Source organism: Elephas maximus, chromosome 3 (assembly GCF_024166365.1).
Source record: "Elephas maximus indicus isolate mEleMax1 chromosome 3, mEleMax1 primary haplotype, whole genome shotgun sequence".
Classification (NCBI taxonomy): Eukaryota; Metazoa; Chordata; class Mammalia; order Proboscidea; family Elephantidae; genus Elephas; species Elephas maximus.
This window is the reverse complement of record NC_064821.1, coordinates 77,688,807-77,713,385: the sequence shown is the minus strand read 5'-3', so window position 1 is coordinate 77,713,385 and position 24,579 is coordinate 77,688,807. Positions and strand designations below refer to the sequence as shown.

Genomic DNA, 24,579 nt, shown 5'->3' with positions numbered 1-24,579 from the left:
AGCTGAGAGCTGGCCTCTGTCTCTTTCTTCCCCCAGAGAGTCCTCTGTGTGCTCCCAGGATGCCCACTGTACCCAGAGGAGGCAGGCAAGCTACACTAGACCCCAAGATCCATTAGCCTAGGCAGGTCTTTGATCACATTCCAGGATAGTCAGATGAATTTCACAAAGCATTTTGTAGAGCACCCTCCTGCCCCGTCAAACTTCTCATAAAATTGGGACAGAAATCCTGTAGAATTGGATTTCACAGCAGTCCCAAGGAGCAGCAGGGCCTTTCTGGAGGATGCCTGACGTCCAGCAAGTCCACATTGCTTGTGGTCACAGTTGTGGGTGGTATGGGCTCTGAGGAACTTGACTCTCCTGGCGGCCAGAGACTGGCGTGGGTTTTGCTTTGGGATAGGATCTTGGACTTGTGGGCACAGGAGAGTTACAGCTCCGTTCCTTTAGCAAATAGTTACTGGTACCTCCTATGCACCAGACCTGTGCTGTTTGCTAGGGATGTCACAGCGAATATGAGAGACATGGTTTCTACCCTCATGGAAGTTAACATTCTAGTTGGAAAAAGCAACAGAGAGTAAACAACAGACAAGGTCATCACCCATGGTGATAAGTGCCTTGAAGGGAATAAACAAGGTGATGTGACAGTGAGAAGTGAGAAGAGCCTAGAGATAGCGTAAACCTGGAAGGTCTCTATGAGGAGGAGACACTAGAGCTGACACCCAAGCATGAGAAGGAGCCTGCCATGTGAAGAACAGGGGAAAAGCATTCCAGACAGAAGGAACAGCAAGTACAGAGGCCCAGAGGCAGGAAAGGGCTTAATGTGTTGAAAAAATTAAGAGGCCAGTGCAGCTGGAGTGTGGTGAGTTGGGGGGAGGGGCATTGGCAGTTAGAGAGGTGGGCAGGAGCCAAACCATGCAGGGCCTTGGAGGCCACGGAAGAGGAGTCTGGGTTGCACATAAAGAGCAGTGGAGCGATGTGGTGGGTTTTTAGCAGGGCGGCAGCACCGTGAGGTGATGCGATTCACACCCTGAAAGCTCAGGCAGAATGCTGTCCAGGGCAGCGAGCAGTTTGTCTCTCCAGAAGTACAGAAGTTCCCAAAAGCTGGTACGTCAGGTGGGCTCCATCAGAATGACCAGGGCCACCTGTGAAAGCTCTGATTTCCTGGATCCTCACCCTGGAGTTTCTGATTCAGAAGGTCCAGGCTGCAGACTAGGATCTCTTGTTTAACAAATGCTCCCCAGAGGTTCCAACATATCCCCAGGTTTGAAAGCCATCCTTTGTGAGAAATGTACCTGCACAAGAGTCAGATGTGTCTCAGGCAGGTGCACACACTCCCTCCATTTTTTGGGGGGAGACCCTGAGAACACTCCACTCTATTTGTGGGAGAATCTGTTCTCTGAGTGTGAACTCTCCCTGGTGTCCTCCTGAAGAGAAGAGCTGGCCAGGAGACCAGGTGGTGATGTGGTGCCCCAGTAGATGGGCTTTAAAGGTAAGCTGTTCTGTGTGGCATAGGTCCCCGTCTGGGAAACTCACCGGTGCCCAGCATTGTGCAGTGTTTGGCGAGGAAAGATGGCACAGATGACTTCTATCAGCTGAAGGTAAGTGGGGCATGGGGGGCGGGGGGTACTCAGGACCCAGGGGCCCATCCTGCCAGCCCAGTTCCTCCCTCTCCTCCACCTTCACACCTGCATCACTTGTGAACAAGAGTAGCGCCATTTCTTCCCGTGAAGCAATCAAGTTCACACAGTCGTGCTGTGAACAGCTCTTGTTTTAACGAGCTTTATCTGTGCATAAATCACATTGCCGTCACATTAAGAAAAACTGTTTCACCTTGTCTATATGTGTGAGTGTGTGAGTAAGTGTGGCATGGTAGAAAGTGAACCTCGTGTTTCTTCTGGTCTAGTCATTCTGCTTTGTAAAGTAGCTCTTTGGGTTTTGTTTTTTGTGTCTTGGTGTTTTCCTAAAGATCCTTACCCTTGAGGAAAGGGGAGACCAAGGAATAGAAAGCCAAGAGGAAAGGCAAGGCAAGATGCTGCTACACACCGAGTACTCTCTGCTTTCCCTCCTCCACACACAGGACGGCGTGGTCCACCACCACGGGCTCTTCCAGGTGAGTGGCAAAGGCTCCTGCCTGCCCCCTTTACCCCTATATCAGGACCACATCCATCCTCTCAGCAGCTCACGACGCATGCCCCCCTGGTGTCCATGTCATGCTGGGTGCATCAGGACTTCCTGGGTGGGGCAGATGGAGGTCAGGCTGGGCTGGGCTCCTGCCGTGATGATCAAGCCTGGCAGGAACACACACAGCTTGCATCCTACCTCATCCTACATCAGCCAGGTTTTCTTTCAAGAGCCACTTTTCTGAGAAAAGGGGAAAGAGGAAGTCATTTAAAGACACACGGGCTGTTTCAGTGGCTCAGGTCCTCCCAGCTGCATTATCAGGAATTGGCTAGGCTGGGACAGAAGGGAGGGAAATGAAGAGCCGGCATTTGGGGCCACCTATAGATTTTCACAGTTGTGTTGGTGTCTTGGTTATCTAGTGCTGCTGTAACAGAAATACCACAGGTAGATGGCTTTAACAAAGATAAATTTATTTTCTCACAGTAAAGTAGCCTAAAAGTCCAAATTCAGGGCATCAGCTCCAGGGGAAGGCTTTTTCTGTGTCGGCTCTGGAGGAAGGTCCTTGTCCTCAGTCTTCCCCTGGTCAAAGAGCTTCTCAGGCACAGGGACCCAGGGTTCAAAGGATGTGCTCTGTTCCTGGTACTGCTTTCTTGGTGGTATGAGGTCCACCCTCTCTGTTTGCTTCCCTTTCCTTTTTATCTCTTGAGAGATAAAAGGTGGTGCAGGCCACACCCCAGGAAACTCCCTTTGTGTTAGATCAGGGATGTGACCTGGGTAAGGGGGTGTTACAGTCCCACCCTAATCCTCTTTAACGTAAAATTACAATCACAACATGGAGGACAACCACACAATACTGGGAATTATGGCCTAACCAATTTGACACATATTTTGGGGGGACACAATTCAATCCATGACAGTTGGTACCAGCAGTCCTTTTGCCTGCCCAGGCATTTCCGTCTGTTTGGCAAGTGTCCCTGTGCTCCTGTCCTGAGTTGTTCCAGGTTCCTTAGGAAAGGTGCTCATTAGCAACTCGTACCCTAGAAAGAGCCATGCTTGGGCAAAACTGAAATTGTGTCTCCAGAAATGAAGAATTAGGTTCAGAACAATGGCGAGGCCTGCTCAGGCTGGAGCGTAGTTAGGCTCTCCCCAGCAGACCTTCTATTCTTCCATAGAGCCCTCGGCCAAATGCACTGGCCAGGACCAACTCCTGCTAAGGTGAGCCTGACATTTGAGAGGCAGCATGGAGTCATGGAAAGGATACAGGCTTTGGAGCCAGACAGTCCTGGATTTGGGCTGTGTGACCTTGGGCAAGTCACTTTAGGTCTGTGAGCCTCAGGATTGCTCGTCTGTAAAATGGGGCCAACACTAATGGTACCTATCTCATAAGGTGGTCAGGAAGATGAATAAGAGTGTATAAAGCATTGAGCTGCTGCTGGTACACAGTCATCTTCATTGTTATTTCAGGTGATGAAAACTCCTGTCAGCTTGATTTCCTGAAATAAAATAGTGGAAAATGCCCCCCCCCCCCCCCGCCACCCCATAACTCCAGGTATCATGTGGAAGATCCCAAGATGAGAGGGTTTTCCTTAAATATGAAGTCAAATTGCGGGTGATTGTGATTTCTTAGTAATTCATCTCTGGTAACTTCAAAACCTTGGCTTGGTTTATGTCATTTTGGATGAAAGAACCTGGGTAGCAGAAATATTTCTTGCGTATCACCTGTGTGACAGGCATGGTGCTGGGACCCTGGGGAAGAGAGAAGAAAAGGTAGGATTCCACTCTTCAGGAGAAATGTATTCAGTGCTCCCAGAATTCCCCAGAGGGGTCGGGCAGTCTGCTGGGGATGACACCAAGGGCCTCCTTAGCTTCTGGGTTGAAAGCCCTCACGTTGTACCTGTTTTCCATCTTATCTGAAACACCTTTCTGGGAAGAGAATGGGGCCTAGAGCTTGTGGCGCAGTACCCACTTTCTGAGCCCTGACTGGCAGGACCTGTGCTAAGCCCTTGGTGGCTTTTCTCGTGGAATTCCCTCAGCAGCCTGTGAGGGAGGGACAGCAAGCTGCCTTTCACAGATGAGGACCAGAGACTTGGAGAGGTTAAGCAAACTGCCCTGGATCCCACAGTTAGGACGAGGTGGAGCTGGGACCTGGACCAGCTGTCTGACTCCAGAGCCCATACTCTTAGACACTGCCCCATGGCTGCCCAGGAGTACTGCGGCCACCAGGAAAGCAGTTGTCTAGAACACATAGAACACTGTAATGCCCGAAACCTTCCAGGACTGACCTCTCTTCACCTCCACCCTCTTGGGCATTGATTAGCAAAAGGACATTTATATCAGTGACTGCTGGAATCCCTGGGAGTGCCTTGAGGGGAAGCTTGCTGCCTGTACCCTGGGCTGCATCAGCCTTTGGCTTTAAATGCACAGACCTGATCTGAACCCTTTGGACTATGATCAAAGCATTAAGCATAATGAGCAGACATCTTAACCTGAGCCCCCTCCTCACTTTTAGGAACTGGGTTGGTTCTCTGTGGGTTCCAGCTATCAATCTGGGATGCCTAGAGCCCAGATCTGGCCCTCTTGCTGGGCCTGGCCTGGGGCACATAGAGAACTAGCAATGCTGAGCAGTCCTGTGGTCCATACTGTCCATTAGGCTCTCATAGGTCATGTACCAACTCCAAGAGAGAGTCCCAACCCCTGACCTTGGCCCTGCTGGACCTGCAGCCAAACCCTGGTCTGTTCCTTGCCTCCCAGGACCGCACCTGTGAAGTTGTTGAGGACACAGACTCCAGCCGAATGGTTAAGAAAATGAAAAAGCGTATCTGCCTCGTCCTTGACTGCCTCTGTGCACATGACTTCAGTGACAAGACCGCTGACCTGATCAACTTGCAGCACTACGTCATCAAGGAGAAGAGGCTCAGCGAGCGGGAGACCGTGGTCATCTTCTACGACGTGGTACGAGTGGTGGAAGCCCTGCACCAGGTGAGGTGCTGCCCCTCAGCCACTCCCTCCTGCTCTGGCCCATGGTGTCCTGGGCCTCCCAATGATGGAGAGGCCTCCTGACCCCACGTGCCATGGAAAGCCATCCTTCTTGCTGCTGCTCGTGAAAAGTGGCTCTATTCCGCCCTTGCCCAGGTGTGCTTTGCAGCTGGGAGTGTCTGGGGAAGTGGCTGGATGAAATGTATGCAGGGTAGGCTCAGTGCTGCAGGCCACAGCCCATGTTCCTGGAAAGGGGCTGATGAGCAGCCAGGTAGAGCCCAGTACAGTGACTCCCCATCATTCGAGAGATTAAACTGCAGTCTCCCAGCTCAGGCAGCAACTGCGAGATACCCACTAGGGGCAGCCACCACACATCTGACTTTTTTGTAGGATTGGGGATGTCAGAGACTCAGAAGTAAAGGTGAGGAGTGCCTGGAAGAGGCCGCAGCTCTCACAGCCTCTGAGGGCTGATCCTGCAGTACTTGGTTTCCAGAGTCGTGGGATAGTTCATCTCTGAACCCAAATCCAGGCAGATACTTGTTTTTTTTTCAGTGGATGTTTGATGAGGTGGAAGGCAAGGGGGGCGTCTTCCCCAATAGTTGCTGCTCTGAGGGGAGGAAGCTGGGAGACTGCCCTGGGTGGGGCAGAGACTGCCAGGGCCCACGTTTTACCCCGTTGATGAGGTGATAGAATTGTGCTGACCTGTCTGTGGCTTACAAATCAAGGCACAAGCCTAAAGAGACACATCACACAGCAGCTCTTCCTACCGTCCCAAATAGCTGGAGAGCCCCCATCTCCCAGGCCGGGCCTGAGCCCAGCTCTCTGCTTCCTGGCACAAACCATATACTTTTTAACATATTTTATTTTTGTTGTTATTGTTGAGAATATACACGGGAAAGCATACACAAATTCAATAATTTCTACGTGTACAATTCAGTGACATTACATTCTTCGAGTTGTGTGGCCATTCTCACCCCTTTTCTAAGTTGTTCTTCACCCAGTAACATAAACTTAGTACCCCCTAACATTCCTATCTTATCTTTCCAGTTGCTGTTGTAAATTTGATCCGATATAGAGAGTTCTTAAAGAGCCGTAATGCTCAAGGCAGACCTTTTTCACTAGTTAAGCAAAACTATTATTTGGTTTTAAGAAGTCTTCAGGGGTCATTTTTGGTTTAAGGTTTAAAGGTGATTTCAGGGCAATCGTTTGAGGGGTTTATCCAGCCACCATGGCTCCAGAAAGTCTGGAGTCCATGAGAATTTGAAATTCTATTCTGCATTTCCCCCTTTTAATCAGCATTCTTCTGTAGAATCTTTGATCAAAATCAAGCCATATGCTTTTTGTTTTCCAGAAAAATATTGTGCACAGAGACCTGAAGCTTGGAAACATGGTGCTCAATAAGAGGTAAGATTGGCTTTTCTTCTTTTGGGGTGTAACCTTGGGGCTGGGGCAGGTTATGTATTGTAACTACCCAGTGTTCTGCAGTGTCCCCAGGGGGACCCTGACTCCAGAAAGCCCATTTCTCCCAGGGATCCCAGGGGCTAAGGGATGGGGATGCTGCCTTCTGCCTTGCCACATGAGAATACAGTGCTTGCTAAGAATGAGTGTCTTAAAGGCCACAGAGAGGAAGGTCTAGGAAGAAGTTCAGAGCTCTTTCTGGTCTGTGCGTTTGTCATGCTGGCTCCGATGGGTGCTCAGTAAAAGCTCAGTAAACGAATGTAAAAATGGACACGTGGGTGAAGGAATTACAGCTGAGCAAAATGAGGCCTTGTCATCGGTGTTCCTCTAGAAACAGACCCAGAGATTTATGTACAGGACGCTGACTAGGTGTTATCAGGGAAAAGGGAGTGAAACTGGGCAGGGGAGGAGCTGAACCATAAAGCAGTTACAACAGGGCCTCAGCTGGAAGAGCTCAGAGCTGGAGGCCCATCAGAGACACCCCAAATCGAGGCAAGGGGCCTGGCCTGTGCCCCACAGCCACCTGTCACTGGGTGTGGGTGTCCTCAGGGAGGAGCGTAGCTTTGGGCAAGGCAGCTCTCCTGGCTAAGGACACTTCCCAAGAGGGAGACAGCTACAAGTGATCCGTGGTCTGAGACCAACACTCCCAGCAGCAGTGGTGGGAGTGCCTTGGTCCTGAAGGGTACTGGGCAGCTCACCCCAGCATCCTCAATGAACCAGTGGCAGAGGGAGGTCACTTGAGGCCTCTGACTCAGGCCATCACTCCACCAGCCAGAAGGTTTGTGCCTCTTCAAGGCAATGGAGGGCCCAGGATTGACGGCAGAAGTGGTATAGTGGGTAATTGTGCCATAATGTGGTTGTATTGTCCCACATGTTGTTATTGTTGTTCTTAGGTGCTGTTGAGTTGGTTCCGACTCATAGCAACCCTACGTACAACAGAACAAAACACTGCCCGGTCGTGCGCCATCTGCACAACCGTTGTTATGCTTGAGCCCGTTATTGTACCCACTGTGTCAGTCCATCTCATTGAGGGCCTTCCTCTTTTTCACTCACCCTCTGCTTTACCAAGCATGATGTCCTTCTCCAGGGATTGGTCGCTCCTGATAACATGTCCAAAGTATGGGAGACAAAGTCTGGCCATCCTCACTTCTAAGACGCATTCTGGCTGTACTTCTTCCAAGACAGATTTGTTTGTTCTTCTGACAGCCCATGGTATATTCAATATTCTTCGCCAACACCATAATTCAAAGACATCAATTCTTCATAGATCTTCCCTATTCATTGTCCAGCTTCCACATGCATGTGAGGTGATTGAAAACACCATGGCTTAGGTCAGACGCACCTTAGTCCTTAAAGTGACATCTTCACTTTTTAACACTTCAAAGAGATCTTTTGCAGAAGACTTGGCCCAATACAATGCATTGTTTGATTTCTTGACTGCCACTTCCAAGGGCATTGATTGTGGACCCAATCCCTCACGAAGTGGCCGTAGGAAAGTGGTCATAGGAAAAGGCTGCAGGGTCATGGGTCTCTGAAGTGAGAAGGGGCACCAGACCCTTCAGCACCAATCTGAGACAGTATCAGGAGATGCTGCTGCCCTCATCGACTCAGCTGTCTCCTCCCCTTGGTGCTGGGGCTGGAGACAGAGAACCTTTCAGCCAAGCTCCTACCCCTTGGCCAGAGAACAGATGTCACTGTATGGAGGGCTGGGGGCACACTGAGGGGCGCAGTGACCATCTGAGTTGTTTCATGAAGCTTAAGGGAAAATTGCCAGCCTGAGAAAGTGAAGAAATGACAACTTCTCCGGCAGGGAGGAGGGCAGGACAACAGGAAATTCCAGGGCTGAACCCTTGACTGGGTTCAGTGATTGAGTTTGGGACTTTAGAGTCAAACCTGGGTCACATCCCAGCACTGCCTCTTAGTTATCTCTGAGGCCATGAGAGTTTGCTCATTTGATTATTTACCACTTGGTTAATTCATTCAGCAGACGTGTGTTAGAGCCAGCCGTGGCACCAGTACTCCTCTGAGCATCCATTTCCTCATCTGTGATAGTGGAGGCGATCAGACCTCCCTGGTAAGCTTGGCTTGTGATGCAAATTAGTGGATGTGAAACTGCCTAGCAGGGTCTGGCCCATCATCAGTGTACCCTAGTGCTAGAGCAAAGGGCCCTGTGGCCGACGGGCAGGAGGATAGGACCTGTATGCTCACTCTGCTCTGGGCACGAGGCCTGCTGCCTGCAAGGATGCCCAAGGAGAGGGCCCAGCAGTGCCTACCAACCCAGCTCTGAATTGTAAGAGGAGGGCAGGTGTTGAGAATGCTGACTGCCCCACCCCAGTTGGTCTCACTGTTGGGAGACCTGGGTTATAGCCCTGCCCTTGGCCCCCTGGGACCTTGGGCCAGTCACCATCCTGCTCTGGGCTGCAGGCTCCCTAGTCATGAAAGAGAGAGTGTATTTTTTGAGCGCCTAAATCCTTCTGGCTGCGGAGCCCATGTACTCTCAGCTGGGCTAGAGGGGCCCCCAGGGCCTTTCACGGCAGCCATTCACCAACTCTAAGTGAGCATCCTGGGGTGGGGGCGCTGTGCAGCTAACCACAGCAGCACTGCACGCCTCTTTGTCTCACTGGTGCTTTGCTTCAGCCCTTACTTCTCCAGGCCCCCTAGGTCCTGGGAATCTGGCCAGTGGTCGTACCTCTCGAGTAATGCCAGTGCCACTGTATCAGCTCTGCTGTGTGTGCATGTGTGTGCACATGTGTATGTGTGTCATCCTCAGATTGTAGAGTGCTGTACCTCGTTCAGACCCCGAATCTTGGCTGCATTTCTTTAATCTGCTGATCCCCTTTTTGTGTCTTGGGGCAGACATTAGTGTCATGAGCAGTCTGGAGCGGGCAGGATGGTATGGGGCAGAGACCTGCATTGACCGCTCAGAGCCTGCTGTGTGTCCCTGGGCACACCCCACCCTTCCAGGCCCTTGCTTTCACTCATGCTAGGTTGGGGGACACTAGGTCGAGGTTCTGCCTGGAGTTGCCAGAGCCCCTTCCTGCCCACCCTGCCAGACCTCACCCCAGCGGCAGAGGCAGGCAGACAAGCTGGAGGCCTTCTGCTTCTCAGCAGAGAACAGAGAGCTTCCAGGGAAGGAAGCAGAGAAGTGTTTGCGAGGCAACTGCAGTGACAAGTTCACCCTGCTTTGGAAGAAAGGAAAGGATTGAAATTTGAAATCCCCTTTTGAGGTTACGTGAGGTTCGCTGTGGGTTCTTTCTCTTTCCGCTTTGCTTTTTGGGTAGGCAAGTTGAATACCAAGTTCCTAGAAAAGGAGAAAAACACTGTGGTAGCCCAAAGGGCCATAGCTAAAGAGTGACTCACTCAGCCGGTCCTGCTGACGCACTTCTCTCTCTCTTATCCCTCGCTGCCCTCGCCCCTTCTGTCAGAACGACAGGGGGGTCTGGGACTCCCAGGGAGCTGGGCGCCATCCAGCCAACTTGGGTGGTAGTGGCAGAGCAGGGGGTGCTGCCAGGCTTCAGAAGGCCTCAGAGCTGACCATGCCGTGCTCTGTGGGAGAGACTCCAGGGTCCTTAGTGGCAGAGAAGTGGACACACTGGGCCCTGCTGCTCAGCCCTGCAGAGTTCCAGCCATGTTTCCCGAGCTCGCCTGCCTCACCCCATAGGCAGAGGGTCAGAGAGTCGTGCCAGAGAGCTGAGTTGAAAGCTCTGCACGCACCAGCATATGCAGTCCAAGGCCTGTTGTCATGACGTGGCACCTCTCACTCCCGTCCCCAGAGATGGTTGCTTTCCAGGGCCTCTGCCAGTATGCCACCCATCTGAAAAGGAGACGATAACACCAGCAGCAATTAGTGACCATTTCCTATTTGCCAGGCATTGGGCTAAGTGCTTTCCCTGGGATTATCTTCTTATCTCGTTAAATCCTAACACAGGGCCAGGAGTTAGGTACTAATATGTCCCCTGTTTTAAGGATGAGGAAATTGAGGTTTAGCAGGAGATTAAGTCACATGCCCAGGATCACACAGCAAGAAAGGGCAGGGCGGGGACTGGAGCTAGAAAGCAACTCCTGAGCCCACCATAGCCTTTCCCCTGAGCTGTCCTTCTGTCCAAGCCCTGGTGGCACAGTGGTTAAGAGCTCAGGCTGTTAACCAAAAGGTCGGCAGTCCAAATCCACCAGCCACTCCTTGGAAACCCTATGGGGCAGTTCTGCTCCATCCTGTAGGGTCGCTGTGAGTCAGAATCAACTCGATGGTACTGGGTTTGCCTTTTTTTTCAGTCCTTCTCTCAGTGTCTCACCACAGAGACCTCACGCAGGGTGCATACCCAGCTGCAGCGGAGAGGAAATGCACAGTGTGTCTGCTCTGTGGGAACTTTCCTGACCAGAGGCTCGAGCATGTTTGGGGCAGATGACGTGGGAGCTTCGGCACTGCAGGAGTCCACGTCTTGATGTGCGCGTGATCCGGGGCCGAGACCCTTTGCCTGCCCTCAGGCCCCAGCTGCCAGGGCCACCAGTCAGACTTTGATGGCATCTGACAGGGCAGGTCTGTGTGGAGAGCTAGAGTTGGCGTTTCCATTTGGAATGCAGAGGACAGACTGGCCTTTGTTTTGCAGCAAGCCCTTTGCCAGCAGAATTCCCCGAGATAGCCGAAGGGCGCTGGAGCCTGTTGGATGCAACTCCTGGGGAATTCCACCTTCGCCATGTCGCACACTGCACCTCTGAGCTGACCCTCTTCTCCACCCAATGCCGCTTATGGAGCTTCCCTTCCCGCCATCCTCCCTGCCTCTCTGCCCAGCTGACTGAGGCCGGGGCAGGGCAGCTGGCCTTCTCTCTGTGGGGAGACAGGCACCCTTCCTCACTGGTCCTGCCCCTAAGAGGGCACAAGGAAGCCTTTCCTGGGCCTCGTTGAGCTGGCCTCTCCTCGACCCTACAAACAACACGCCAGCTTAGAGGCTTAGAGTGCACCAGACGGCTGCCTGGCCTCTGCCCCCCCGACACACACTCCCAGCAGCAGGTGCAGGGATCCTCTTGGAGCACCTCCGCTGGTCACATTGTGAGCTTCCTAGAAAGGATCCCAGCCTACAGCTGCTCTCCCTCACAACTTCCTCCGATGGTGTGAATTTGTGGTTTTCTAGGTCAGGCAGAGTCTGAAGTGCAAGATAAAGCATACGACCCTGCTCGGGGACACATCTGGGCCCCCAGCAGTACAGGCTCTGGGTTCAGACAGACCTGGACTTGGATCCTACTCCACGACACAGCTGTGTGACCATGGGCATGTTGCTTCACTTCTCTGAGCCTTGTTGCATCGCTTTGAGATGGGGCAGTGATAAGCTTTCCCTATGGGACATCATGGCATTAGGTAGAAACTGCCCACATGGAGCACTTGGGCAGGGCCTGCACTTACTAAGTGCTTAGTAAGCATATGCTTTCGGTACGTCAGTGATGCTGCTTGACAATGACAAGAGGGTGCAAAGTGGCATCCGAGAGTGGACTCTTCCTGCTTCCACCCATCCCAGGAGCAGGCCTGACAGCTCTCTCCCCCTGGACTCCCCAGGTTGGTTATTTCCTCCTAAATAAACTGAGCCTCATCCACCTGCCTGCCCAGGACCTCCCCGAGTATGCGAGAGTGTCTCCTGCTTATGCAGAGGGACTTCTGGGGAGCCTGGCCTAATGGACCCTCTGCGCCTGCCTGGCCTGGCCCCCGGGGATCACGTTCTTACCTGATGCCGGGGTTAACAGCTCCAAACCCAGGCCCTGCTGCTCTAGATGAAGACACCGAGCGTTAAATTCTAGGAAGCTTCCGGCCACACTGCGGGTGCTTGAGCACTGTCCGGAACAGACAGACTGCTCATCACGTTACCTCTTCACGGGACCCTGCAGTGTGCTCTCTGCGGTCACACGTTTGCTCTCTGCGGTCACACGTTCGCTGCGGCCTGACCTCAGCTCGGTGGTCTGCACCCAGCCTGCAGATGCCTTCCAGTGTGTCTCGGGCCTGGCCTGACTGGAGGGTGGCTCCACGAGTCACCCAGCTTTTTTAGTCTTAACAAAATGGGTCACTCCCCAACTGTAGCAGAGACAGTGTTCTCGGAGATGCGTTTTGCTGAGCTTTCCACTAGGGCCCAGCACTGGGAGCCCCAAAACTTTTCTGGAGGTTACCCAGGTGGGTCAGGAAGTGGGGGGTGGCTGCTGGGTAAAGCACTTAGGCAAACCTGGCACACAGAAAGCCTGACTAAGTGCTGGCTACACCAATCAGTATATGAAAAAGACCTCCGTAGCCTTGCTACCCCCACCCCAGAGGCTTTTTGGAGGGGTTATGGGGTTTCATATCATGCCAACAATCATGAGGATGGCACAGGACTGGGCAACATTTTGTTCTCTTATACAGAAGGCCATCATAAGTCTGAGCTGACTCAGTGACACTAACGACAACAACAAAGTGGTCAAACCAGGATTCAGACCCAGGTCTGTGTTTTTCCCTTGCCTGTGCTCAAGCATGAGCTGCCAAAAGTCCCCACCCGGTAGAAGGGTGGGCGGGTAACAGCACAGGCTCAGGGCCAGACTGCTGCTGCCTAGTGTTCATTACTTCTCTGGGCTTCTGTTTCCCAGTCTGTAAAATGAGGATAATAATGGTACCTCCCTTGCTGTGCAGGTCAGAGGAGTAAATGCCTGTAAAGTCTGGAATGGCCCATGGCACATGGGAGGCACAACTTTTAGTTATTATCTCACTTTCCTCACCTCGCTCTGGTCTCACTGTCGCACTCTCAATTCCTTGAAGTGTGTGACATTCACTCCCACTTCATCGCCTCCACAGGGGCCGTGTCTTTTACCTGCGGTGATCTTCCTCGGGTCTTCACTTCTGGTGCCTTCACCCTTCCTCCGTGAACCAGTTCACTGTCTAAACAAGCTGAACCCAGGCACCAGTTCTGAGGAGGGCCAATGGACTAGTACCCGAACACCCCACTCCCCTACTTTTCTCCCTCATGGATGTCTCCCCTGAACAGAAAACGTGAGGGTAACGTATGCGACATACGCATACGCACCTCATTCTCATTCTCATTGAGGCGGGTGCATCCGTCTTTCCTTGGTAGGCGCCATGTTGTTCGTGTGCCATAGGAAGTCAGACTGTAGACTCACACACCGTGCAGCCCCTGCAGCTGCCTGGCCACAGGCTGGTGGGCCCTGGTGTGGATGGGCGTGCCCCGGTGGTTGGGGCTCACTACCACATAGTAGCCCCTGTGTGAGCCTGCACCAGTGTGAGCGCCCCCTGCCATAAAAATGGCAGGGTGGCTAAGGCTCTCTTGGTTCATAAGAGCAGGGGCTCTTGTTTTGTCAGCCCGTTCCACATGCCGATGGAGGTAATGCTATCCTGGAATTGCCCAGAAAGGTTCTCAGGTCATCCTTCCAGTGCCAGCATCTCCGGAGCATGCGCTGGCCTGCACCTGGGGTTTTAGAAAGACAGAGGGTGACTAAGGCCGGGTGTGCTGCTACTCTTGGGCTGCGATGACTGTGCTGCCGCCCCCTCCTTCCTTGGCCTCTAGGGGACTGTAGGGCCGAGAGAGGGGGAGTGCTGGATGCCTCAGTCTCCTCCTCTCAGCCCCTGTGCTGTCCCTGGTCAGATGTTGGCTCCAGGGGCATGGCCTCCTGGAGAGACCCCAGGCCTCTGGAAGCTGTGTCAGCAGGGCCTTGTCTCCAACTGGAGGGCACAGTGGAGGCCCACCTTCCACACGCCATCTTTCTCCTCGGACAGTACGGCACCAGGGGTTGGTTGTGGGAACTGCATGCGGTAGGTCCAGGATTCCAGGGGTGAGACCCAGCTGTGGCACCCTGGGACCTTGTGTGCTAGACTTGAAGTTTCAACCCCTTCCCTTCCCAGGGAACTCGGCCCAGCTTCTCTCAGCTTCCTCGTCTGCAGGTTGTTGTGGGGAATGAGAAACAGTGAGGTGAAAAGTGCGGTCACACAGAGGAGGCCAGGGACCTGCCCTCTGGTCACTTCATAATGTCATGGGGGCATTTTTTTAAGTCAACTCTGCTGGACTCCTTTTTCCCCATGTTTAAATGAGGGACTTGAACTAAATCTCCAGGTCACTCCCAATCTAGAATATTATATGTGTTTTTTTGGGAAATCTTTGAAAGATGTTTTAAGCCCTCAGCTGTATCTTCTGAGACTTGACCAGGGCTGCACGTTCAGGGGGCATCCCTGAAACCCTCAACTGGAAAGGAGTGACCACTCAGCAGGGGGCACCAAGCGTGACCATCTGTGGCTGGTGTGGGCTGCGGCAGGGGCTGCTGGGAAGGCAGTGGGGGCCAGAGAAGCAGAAGAGGATGTGGGCGCCATTCCTTTGCTCCCCGGAAAAGGGAATGGGGGAGGACTGCTGGTTTACCCTTTCAGGAGAAACCCAGCTCCTTTTGTTCGATTGTAGGCTGGCCAGCTGGGGGCGCCCCACTGGTGTCTGCTACCTGTGGGTACAGACACTGAGGTTTGTCCACTCTCCCTCCCACTCCCAGGACGCATCGGATAACCATCACCAACTTCTGCCTCGGGAAGCATCTTGTGAGCGAGGGCGACCTTCTGAAGGACCAGAGGGGGAGCCCCGCCTACATCAGTCCGGATGTGCTCAGCGGTATGTGCAGTGTGCCCAGCTCTGGAGCATTTAATTCAGTCAGCAAATTGTATCTATGGCTGTTGGACTTCAATGGGCCAAAACCAGTCCTGTCCCTCTGTGTACAAAGTGCATACACTGGTCTAGTGGAGGAGGAAGGCAGTAACCATCACACTAGCGCATGTTTAGTTACTCCCTGAGAGGAGTGCTGGGAAGGAAGGCGACACGGTTTCTATGAGGGTATATAACAAGCACCCGAAGGGCTTCCCCAAGGAAGTGACATTTGAGCTGAGGTCCTAGGGTGGATCAGAATTCAGCAGGTGTGTGTGGCGGGCTGAGGCCAAGGGTTCCGAGGAGGCACAGCAGATTCCAGGAACTGGCAGAAGATCCCTGTGGCTGCTGTGGGGAAAGTGGGCCTTCTTCAGGGGAGGCTGGAGAGGCAGGCCCTGGTGAGGCATTTTGTCCTTTATTTCAAGTACAGCGGCAAGCCATCAAACAGGTCTGAGATGAGTGCCCATGAGGAGGTTTGCATTTCAGAGATGTCACTCCATTTATTCATTCATTCAGCTCTTACCAAGGACCTGCCACAGACCAGCCCCTGTTCTAGGCACTTTAGATACAGCAGCGAATAAACCCAACAGCCCTGCCTTCATGGAGCTGTCTAGTGGGGCATGAGACAGATAATAGAATCAGTAAATAAATTACATAGTTGCTACCTGCTGAACACTTCCATGTCCGAGGTACTGTCCTGAGCACCTGACGTGCATCATCTGTGTAAAACCACACAGCTGCCCTGGGAGGTAAATATTCTTAGGCCCTTTTTACAAATTAGAAAACCAGGGCTCAGAGAGATGAAATTGTTTATCCGGAGTTCTGGCTAATCATAAACCAGAAAACTGAGCTCCAGCCCAGGGCTGCTTGTTGCTCAAAGCCCATGCTCCTAACTGCTTCATGGGAGACTGCTTGCCAAATTGGGATCCCTCTGGTCCTGACCCCTTAGAGAGCTAGGGGCTTACATCAACTCCCATTCCTCTGACGTGGAGGCTTCAGGGTGTCCCCGGGGCCGTTATCCCCAGCACACATATGCCCCTGTCCTCACAGCCGCCACACATTTTCCTGGAGAGCGGGCTGCTGAAACTTGCCACAGCACTTGCAGCCCCCTTGGAGGTTCTTCCAAAGAGTCAGGCCTCTCACCATGGCTGCCCACCTGCAGAGGAAGTAGTGGTGCCATTTCCCAGGCATGGGGTTTTCATTGGCGTCACCATGGCCTCTGCCAGAGGGATCAGGGTGCCAGGGGTCCACACCAGCTCCCTGGGTGCCACACCCCATGGCACAGCCTGCTCTGGACACCCTCCGTGATATTCCCAGAAGCATTCTTATAAGTGAGAGAGCCAGGCTGGTGGGCAGTCTCCTCCATCAGGCCTGTGAGACCAAGTCTGTGACTGTCTGCACAGCTAGGGGCTGGGAGAGCCAGCCAGGCTTGGGTGGCCTCCATGTGCAGTGTGGAAGACCTCGAGGTTCTCCCTACTGCTGCCCGCGGCCTCTCTGGCTCTTCCAAACTCATGCCAATCTTGGAGGATCAAACAGAGGGAACCGACTGCAGCAGAAAGAGTCCTGGACTGGGAGGCCAGAGACCCAGGTTCTAATTCTGGTCTTGCTATTTAACCGGCCGTGTGCCCTTGGCCTTCCACCCCCTTTTCTGAGCCTCAGTCTTTTCTTGGGTTAAAGGCTGGAAACAGCCCCACCTCCCTCTTTAAGAAGACGAATGAGATGCTTCAGTGCAGGGCGGCGCTTGCTCTGGAGTCCTGCTCTCTGCCTTCACATCCCAGATCTGCCACTTCATTCATTCTGTGTGTGCCAAGCACAGCCCTGGGCAGTGGACACGCAACTGTGAAAAGGCAGACAGTCTTGTTCTTACAGTTTGTAGTCTGGTTAATAACTGTGTGGCCTTGGGAACATTACTGACCTCTGGGCCTCAATCTTCTCAGCTATCAAATAGACATGATAATAGCACCTACTTCATTAGGTCCCTGTGGGGCTCGATAAAGCCCATCACCTAGTGTCTGCTCAGTAAACAGTACCCAGCCTTATTATTACTAAAAGCAGAATTTGAGGTTCAGTATCCCTCAGAAGCCCCTATTCCCCTGGGCTTTGGAGAGAAAGGTCCCTACCCAGCGAGAGCACGCCACAGAGCTTGTCTGCCGGAGGGGCCACCCAGCCCCCTTCCAGCTCAGAACAGTTGTTCCAGGTCTGTCCGCTGGGCTGGCTGTGACTGCAGGCACCACACCAGTGCTGGCAGCAGCGCCCCTCCTGCCTTAGCCCTGTGATTCCGTCCCAGGAATCAGCACAATCTTCCCTCCAGCTCCTGCAGGAGAGGAAGCATCATTTTTGGAGCCATACAGAGCTAAGGGTATCAGCTCAAAGAAGGGACTCTGTACTGGTGACTCACGTGTCCAGTTGACCCCACTTGGTGGAGCAGGTCTGGGAGAGAGGGGCTGACCATGGGGTCAGCTGTCCGAGGTCATCATGCTGCTTTTGGCCACTGTGGGGCTAGACAGGGCTGGGGCAATGCAGCCTTAGGGGAAACTGGGGAAAGTTCATCTCCACAAAGCTGCCTATGGTAGCAGCCAGGCAGGGGCTCCCCCTTGCCATGGCCCAGTGCAGCAGGCATCCTTGTCATCCTCATTGATAGATGGAATGACAGGCTTAGTTCAGAAGGCTCTGTGGTACTTTCTAAAAGCAGAGCCAGAGCCTGTACCGACCCCTAGGTGCCACATGCACACACCCACCCAGTTAAGCTGCTTGACCGTGGTGAGCTTGACCACCAGTTCCCTTTCCGCAGCAGTAGTGGGTCCCTGCCCATCTCCAGCTAGCCTGGAGGAGGGCTCTTAGTTGCCTAGGTGCTACCTGGCACCCAGGGAGATGACACTGAGGTGCCTGTCAGATTCTCTTCTGCACCCAAGAGCAGGGTGTTGAGCTGTGTTCTGGAACTCCAGGAGAGGTCACTATCACAGATGGCAGTGGGGCCGGGGCTTTCGAGCAGCTTGAGTTCTCATACTTTACATTTGGGGGGGCAGGTCGGGCAGTGGTTGGCACGTGGCAGGTGCTGTCACTGATGGATAGATGGGTGGGCCCTAAATGCGGGAAGAGCGGGGCTTTTACAGTCAGACATGGATTCACATCCAGCTCTGGCACTTTCCAGTCATGTGACCTGGGGCAAATAACATTCCCAGGCCTCAGTGTCCTCTCTAAGTTATCAAATTCAGAGAGTTGTGGTGGAGATTTAGTGAAACAGAAGTGTCGATTATAAGTTTCCAAGGAACGGCTGGTGGATTTGAACTGCCAACCTTCTGGTTAGCAGCCGAGCTCTTAACCACTGTGCCACAAGGGCGCCGTCACAAAGTAGGTGCTCAGTTAAAGATCAGGTCACTTTCATTTTAAAGATAAGGAAACTAGCACAGAGAGGTTAACTGGGTATTCATTCATTTATTTAGTAGATGTTTACTGAGTCCATCTAGGTGCTGGGGTTCAGCAGTGAACAAAGGCTTCTAGTGGAGGAGACAGAGTAAGCACTAGACAAAAAGGAGCTCCTTCCACATTGTGCTAGGTGCCCTGAGAGAAACCAGCAGGACAGTGCAACAGCGATTGGGGGCAGGAGTGGCTGACATGTGCCATGTCATTCTCTTAGTTCCACAAACATTTCTGGACCACCTGCTCTGTGAGCCGCTTGCTCTGCTGGAAGCCCAGCCACAGAGCGGGTAGGCTCTCAAGGAGCTCGTCGTCTGGGGCAGGCACATAGTCCAGTGGAGCAGAGCAGGGGCTGTGAGGAGGAGGCAGGGTCTGTGGCAGGCAGGTGGGTTGCACAAGGCCACGTGTGATCCCCTTCTCCGAGGTCAGGAAAGTTGTCACCATCGTCAGCAGCATCCCACTGAGCTGCATCCCGCTGAGCTGGGTCTCAAGGGCATGAACAGGAATAAACTGATGAGCCGGGAGGGAAGCAACTGTCAAAGCTCCGAGGCCTGAGGTGGCGTGACTCACTCTGGGAAATGGAAAGTGTGACCAGAGTGAGGTACAAGGTGGAGGGGTCCCATGGGGGGGGCCCAGGCACATAGCTGGCAGCTGAGGAGCAGTGAGCCCATCACAGGGCCATTCCCTTTCCCCGCTGTGGGCCAGGCCAAGCAGGCAGGCAGGAGGGTGCCCTGGCTGAGTGTGTGTCTGCTGTCCCACAGGCCGGCCGTACCGGGGCAAGCCAAGCGACATGTGGGCCCTGGGCGTGGTGCTCTTCACTATGCTGTATGGCCAGTTCCCCTTCTACGACAGCATCCCGCAGGAGCTCTTCCGCAAGATCAAGGCCGCCGAGTACACCATCCCTGAGTGAGTCTCTGCCTCCTGGGGACAGGAGGGTGGCCCCAGCTCTTTGGGCTTGAGGGGCAGAGGCAACCCAGTGAGGCATGGAGTCCTGGGTCAGAGGCCCAGCACCAGCCCACCCTGCCTCAGCCTTCTCCCTCTGCCTGTGACAGGGATGGGCGGGTTTCCGAGAACACGGTGTGTCTCATCCGGAAACTACTGGTCCTTGACCCCCAGCAGCGCCTTGCCGCCTCCGACGTCCTGGAGGCCCTCAGTGCCATCATTGCATCTTGGTAAGTGGGCAGCTGGCACTGGGCACCAGGCTGGGTTCTAAGATGCTCTACCTGTCTGTAGGCACTGCCCATCCTGCCCAGAAACAAAGCCTGTTTCTCTGCCAGGCAGTCTTTGAGTTCCAGACTCTTCCCCCATGGGCAAGGTTCGGAGGGTGCAGGCAGAACGCAAGACCCACATGCCAGGTCCATGCCAAGTATGGGATGGACATTACCTCAGGGAGTTCTCACCACAGCCTGTGAGGTAGAAATTTCTCATTTGTTAGATAAGAAAACTGAAGCCCAGAGAAGGGATCAGTCATGCTGTCTGACTCCAGTCAAGTTTTAGAGCAGTGGGCACCTAGCCCCTCTGGCTTCTGCTGTCCAGGGCTGGGGAGTAGGGGCCTGGGGCTGCCCTAGCCAGCCTGACCCATCTGCATCCCTGTAGGCAGTCCCTGTCGTCTCTGAGTGGGCCTTTGCAAGTGGTTCCAGACATCGATGACCAAATGAGCAATGCCGACAGCTCCCAGGAGGTGAGTTGGATCGGGCAGATGGCCCTTCAGCCAAGACCTGAAGGAGGGCAGGCGGGGCAGGGGCAGCAGCTGCCTGGCAGGCTGCAGGGTGTCCGTGGCCAGAGCCGCCTGGGGCCTGCTGTGTGTCTGGCTGGGCCTAACAGAGGGCTGTGGTGCAGCTAAGGTGGGAACTAGCTCCTGGAAGGCCCCGCACACCCCAGACTGGCTCTCTCTCGGCTTCCTCTTCCTGGCTTTGCCTGTGCTGGCCCTTTAAAGGGTCACATTTCTCTGCCCCTCTGACTCATGGGTTCTCTCTCACCCTTCCTGCTTTTCATTTTTCAGATGATTCATTTTCTCCCCACCCCTGTTCCCTGCACTGGAGAAAGTGCTGAGCCTGGGTGGAGGCAGGAGATTAGGGCACTAGGTGACAGCGGGTGGGTGATCTTAGGGTGCCCTCTGGAGGGCAGGGCTTGGCTGAGTCTGGGAGGGATGCTGGGCCTGGGATGCTGCAAGGGCCTTCCCTCCAGGGCCCACCCTGGAGCTGCACAGCAAGCACTGGGGGTGGCGGGGCAGGGGGGAGACAGACATATCTGGGACAGCAGCAGAGCCTTGTGGCCCTCGAGGGAAAGGAGTTCCAGTCCCTAACTCTCCACCTCGCAGCCCATCTCCCACCCCTCCTTGTGCTGTTCAGCAGCTAATCACCACTAGCATGCAGTGAGTACCTACTCCACTCCCAGCGCCTCTCACTCCAGGCCTGCATGGCCTGTGTTCTTATGCCCATTTTACAAAAGAGGAAACTGGGGGATAATTTGCCCAAAGTTACACAGCCTGGAAGTGGTGGAGCTGAGCCTTGAACCCAAGTGTGAGCCCTGCTTTCCCCCTCTGATTAGCCCAGGGACTTAAGCATTTCAGTCTCTATTGGGCAGCTCCAGGAGCTCTGCGTGGGGCCCCATGTGTGTGGCCAGTATATAAACAGCCACCCAGGTGTGGAGCAGCCCAGCACAGGTTCACAGAAACTTTTGTGAGGGCAGGCTACTGCCCATTTCACAGGTAAGGAAGCTAAAGCTTACGAGGTGACATGACCTTTGCAAAGGTCAACCCATCAAGAAGGGAGGGATCAGTTCCAATTGCACTGACACCCAGGGTGGCTGGAGGGCCTCTGAGACCCCCACACTCAGCCACTGCCCCAGATGGGAGGCCTCAGGAGCCAGGCTGTCCGACGCTCACTCCTGCTGTCCTCCCTCTGTCTCTCCTCCCTGTCTGTCTCTGCCACCCTCATGTCTTTATCTCTGTGTCTGTGTCTCCTGTCTGCCTTGTCTCTCTCTGTGAGCCTGTCTTTATTGCTGTCCCTCTATCTGTATTTCTGTCACTCTTCCCCGTGGCCTCGCAGGCGAAGGTGACAGAGGAGTGCTCCCAGTATGAGTTTGAGAACTACATGCGGCAGCAGCTGCTGCTGGCTGAGGAGAAGAGCTGCATTCACGAGGCCCGGAGCTGGGTGCCCAAGCGGCAGTTCGGCAGTGTGCCACCGGTGCGACGGCTGGGCCACGACGCGCAGCCCATGAACCCCTTGGACGCAGCCATCCTGGCACAGCGCTACCTACGGAAATAGCGGCCTCAGCCAGGGCCACCAGCACCACCTGCCACCTCTTCCCGGCCCCCAGCCGGAGGCCCAGCTGTTGGAGCTGGGCCTTGGAGTGCTGGACTCTCCCCCAGGCTGTGACAGGGATGGGACAGGGATGGGGACAGCCCAGGTCATAGACGGGGTCAGCAGAGGTACCACGAGGCTACCTTTCAGAATGATTGCTTGATTGTTTGGTTTTTAATCTGAGAAGCCTAGATAACTAATCTGCTTTTAATCATGACGTTTTAATCTACCTCTGTCTCTTTAACCATGCTGTCTCTGGACTGAGAGGGAGGAGGAGGAAGCCCACCTGCCCAGCCAGGGGCCTGACCCAGCCACCCAGCCCTCCCGGCCCGGGGCAGCTGCTCCCCACAGTCCAAATAAGCTGAACGTGCAGCCCGCTGCTGGCTCCCAAAACAAGGGCCACTCCTCACCGTGCCCCACCACTGGCTCTACTTTCCTCCCGCCTTCCCCTCTCCCACTTCTCCTCCGGAACCCTCAGTCTAAGCCTTGGAAAATCTTCACCTCATCTTAAGCTGAATGCAAATATATTTATTTTTTTACTGAAACCAGCTTCTCTCCCATATCTAGGTGGCCCAGGGCCGCTCCCCATCCCAGCCTGGCTGGGCAGCATGGGGTGTCTGACCACAGCCCCAGATAGGTTCCCCTCCTCACCCTCCAGGCCCCAAGAAGCCCCTTCTTGCTAGTCCCGCCCCACTCAGCCCACCAGTCCCTCTTCCTTTCTGGTGATGGAGAGGCCTTTCTGGACTTGGTTCTTTTTTCCCCATCTCAGTAGCTTCTCTGAGGTGAGGTACACTTGCATTAACCCTGGTTTCCTTCTCCATCCTTCACCGTGGTACCAAGGTAGCATTGACGTTACAATGTGAAGGGGGGTCCCTTGTGGCTGGGCTTGGGATGGCTGCTCTGAGCTGACCGATGAGCTGGGTGGGGGCCCTGCCCACACACTCTCTCACCGCCCCCACTCTTGTGTTGGGGGTGGCATCTTTCCTGCCCTTGCCTAATGAGAGATGTGGTGTCTCTCCCAGCAAACCTCGTCCAGGTCCTTCGGGGAGGTGAGAGGCTTCTGGGGGAGAATTGTAGGGATTGGAGGACCCTGCCTTGCCTGGATCGAGAACAGCCCTGCTGCCCTTTTTGAGCCGAGTTTTTTGAAGTGGATGCCCGTCTTGCCAGAAATGCTGTTCTCACCAGAATGCCCTCCCCTCCCCCTCTCCCTCGGTGGACTTGGCCCTGCCCAGTGCCAAGCAAAGACCCTTTCCCAGAGGCCTACCCCCCAAGCCCCCAGCCAACTGGCAGGACCCTCTCCTGCCTGTCCTTGCTCCCCAGTGGGGCAGTGCCCCAGGCCTCAGTGGCCATGTTCCCAGGGTGTGAGCTGACCCACCCAAAGCTGACTCACTGTGAGTGACCTTGGGCAAGTTCCCAAACTTCCTTGTGCCTCAGTTTCCCCATCTGGAAAAAATGGGGCCACCTCTTGCCAGCAGTAGCAGGGCCGCCCTAGCCCGTTTTTCCTCATGCCCCCCATCCCAGCACTTGGGCGGCTTGTGCCTCTGCCTCAGTGGGTCTGTGGGAGCCTGCCTGAGCCCAGCATTTATTCCCCTGAGCACCAAGCTCTGCCTCTGTCTCAGCCATCCAGCCACTGAGAGCCAGGGTATCATGCTGGGGGGGGGGGGCACCCTCTTTTCTATATTTATTTCAAAAATCATCCTAAGGAAATAGAAAAGTAGTCCGACCTAGGGCTCCTAGCCCCTGTGACTCTCATCCTGTAAGGGTCTGAGACGGCCAGAGCCTGCCCCCACAAGCCCCTGTGCCAGCAGCCTGCCCAGACCCTCCAGGGCCTGCTTTCCATGTGTGGTCTTTCTCCTCCTTTTCAAAGCAATATCCTCCGGGTCTGCAAAGCCCTGTCAGACAAACTGGTCCCTTCCAAGGTTTGCCCATGTGTCTGATTGCATTTCTGGCAAAGCAAACAAGAGGAGGTTGGGTCTGCCCTCACTGGCTGTCACATACTGAGAGAAGTCCTATTGTAAAGAAACAAAACAAAATGGAAAAAGTCACAAAAAAGTTTGTATAAAGACATATTTTTGTACTACATGGGGACTCTTCCTGCATGTCAGCAATAAAACTTCCTGGTCTGGAGCCACAGTGCCTGTATCGTCCTCTGTTCTTGCCCTCCCCGCCAGCCTATCTCTGGCCCCACCCAGCCCCATCCCTCTCCCATTCCAGCGGGGCAGCCCAATTCCCAACTCAGCTTCCTGCAGCTCTTGGCTCTGCCACCAGGCGCCCTGGATATGCCCCCGTCAGCAGGTGGCACCTAGCATCACTGTTTTGAATGGGGGAGGAGGACCAGATTACCCAGCATTCTCGCAGGGCCACTGGTCCAGCCTCCTGCTAAGGGCCCAAGTGGGAGCTCCCCGCTTGGCTTGGCCCAGTCCCAGACCTCCGCAGGCAGGAGGCAGTCCCACGGGAGTGGCTGCAGCTGAAGAGTATTGATCCTCCCTCCTAGCCAAATCCCCATCTGGGTTGGGGGTGGTGAGGGACCTGGCCAGACAGAGACTACCCATCTGCCCACATACCCACTAGGGTAGCTGGGGTAATGAGAAGGTTCAGGCCAGGCATTTTCCTGCCCCACCCTCCATTCCCTTCTCCTCTCCTTTTCTCCCTTCGCCTCC

At 54.2% G+C, this 24,579-nt stretch overlaps 1 protein-coding gene across 2 annotated transcripts in view; it reads left to right on the top strand.

Annotated features, from left to right (window-relative positions):
- Nucleotides 1–24,069, top strand: part of STK40 (serine/threonine kinase 40) — a 51,951-nt gene extending 27,882 nt beyond the window's left edge. The window contains exons 3-11 of one of the 2 annotated variants that reach the window (XM_049878765.1): nt 1,510–1,595; nt 1,964–2,107; nt 4,870–5,097; nt 6,446–6,498; nt 15,052–15,167; nt 19,376–19,520; nt 19,667–19,786; nt 20,211–20,295; nt 21,665–24,069. In XM_049878765.1, coding sequence (XP_049734722.1) covers nt 1,510–1,595; nt 1,964–2,107; nt 4,870–5,097; nt 6,446–6,498; nt 15,052–15,167; nt 19,376–19,520; nt 19,667–19,786; nt 20,211–20,295; nt 21,665–21,883 — 1,196 coding nt within the window. In that variant the 3' untranslated portion in view covers nt 21,884–24,069. The remainder of the gene's footprint in view (nt 1–1,509; nt 1,596–1,963; nt 2,108–4,869; nt 5,098–6,445; nt 6,499–15,051; nt 15,168–19,375; nt 19,521–19,666; nt 19,787–20,210; nt 20,296–21,664) is intronic. The other variant, XM_049878766.1, reaches the window with a different exon arrangement.
- Nucleotides 24,070–24,579: the final 510 nt, after the last annotated feature.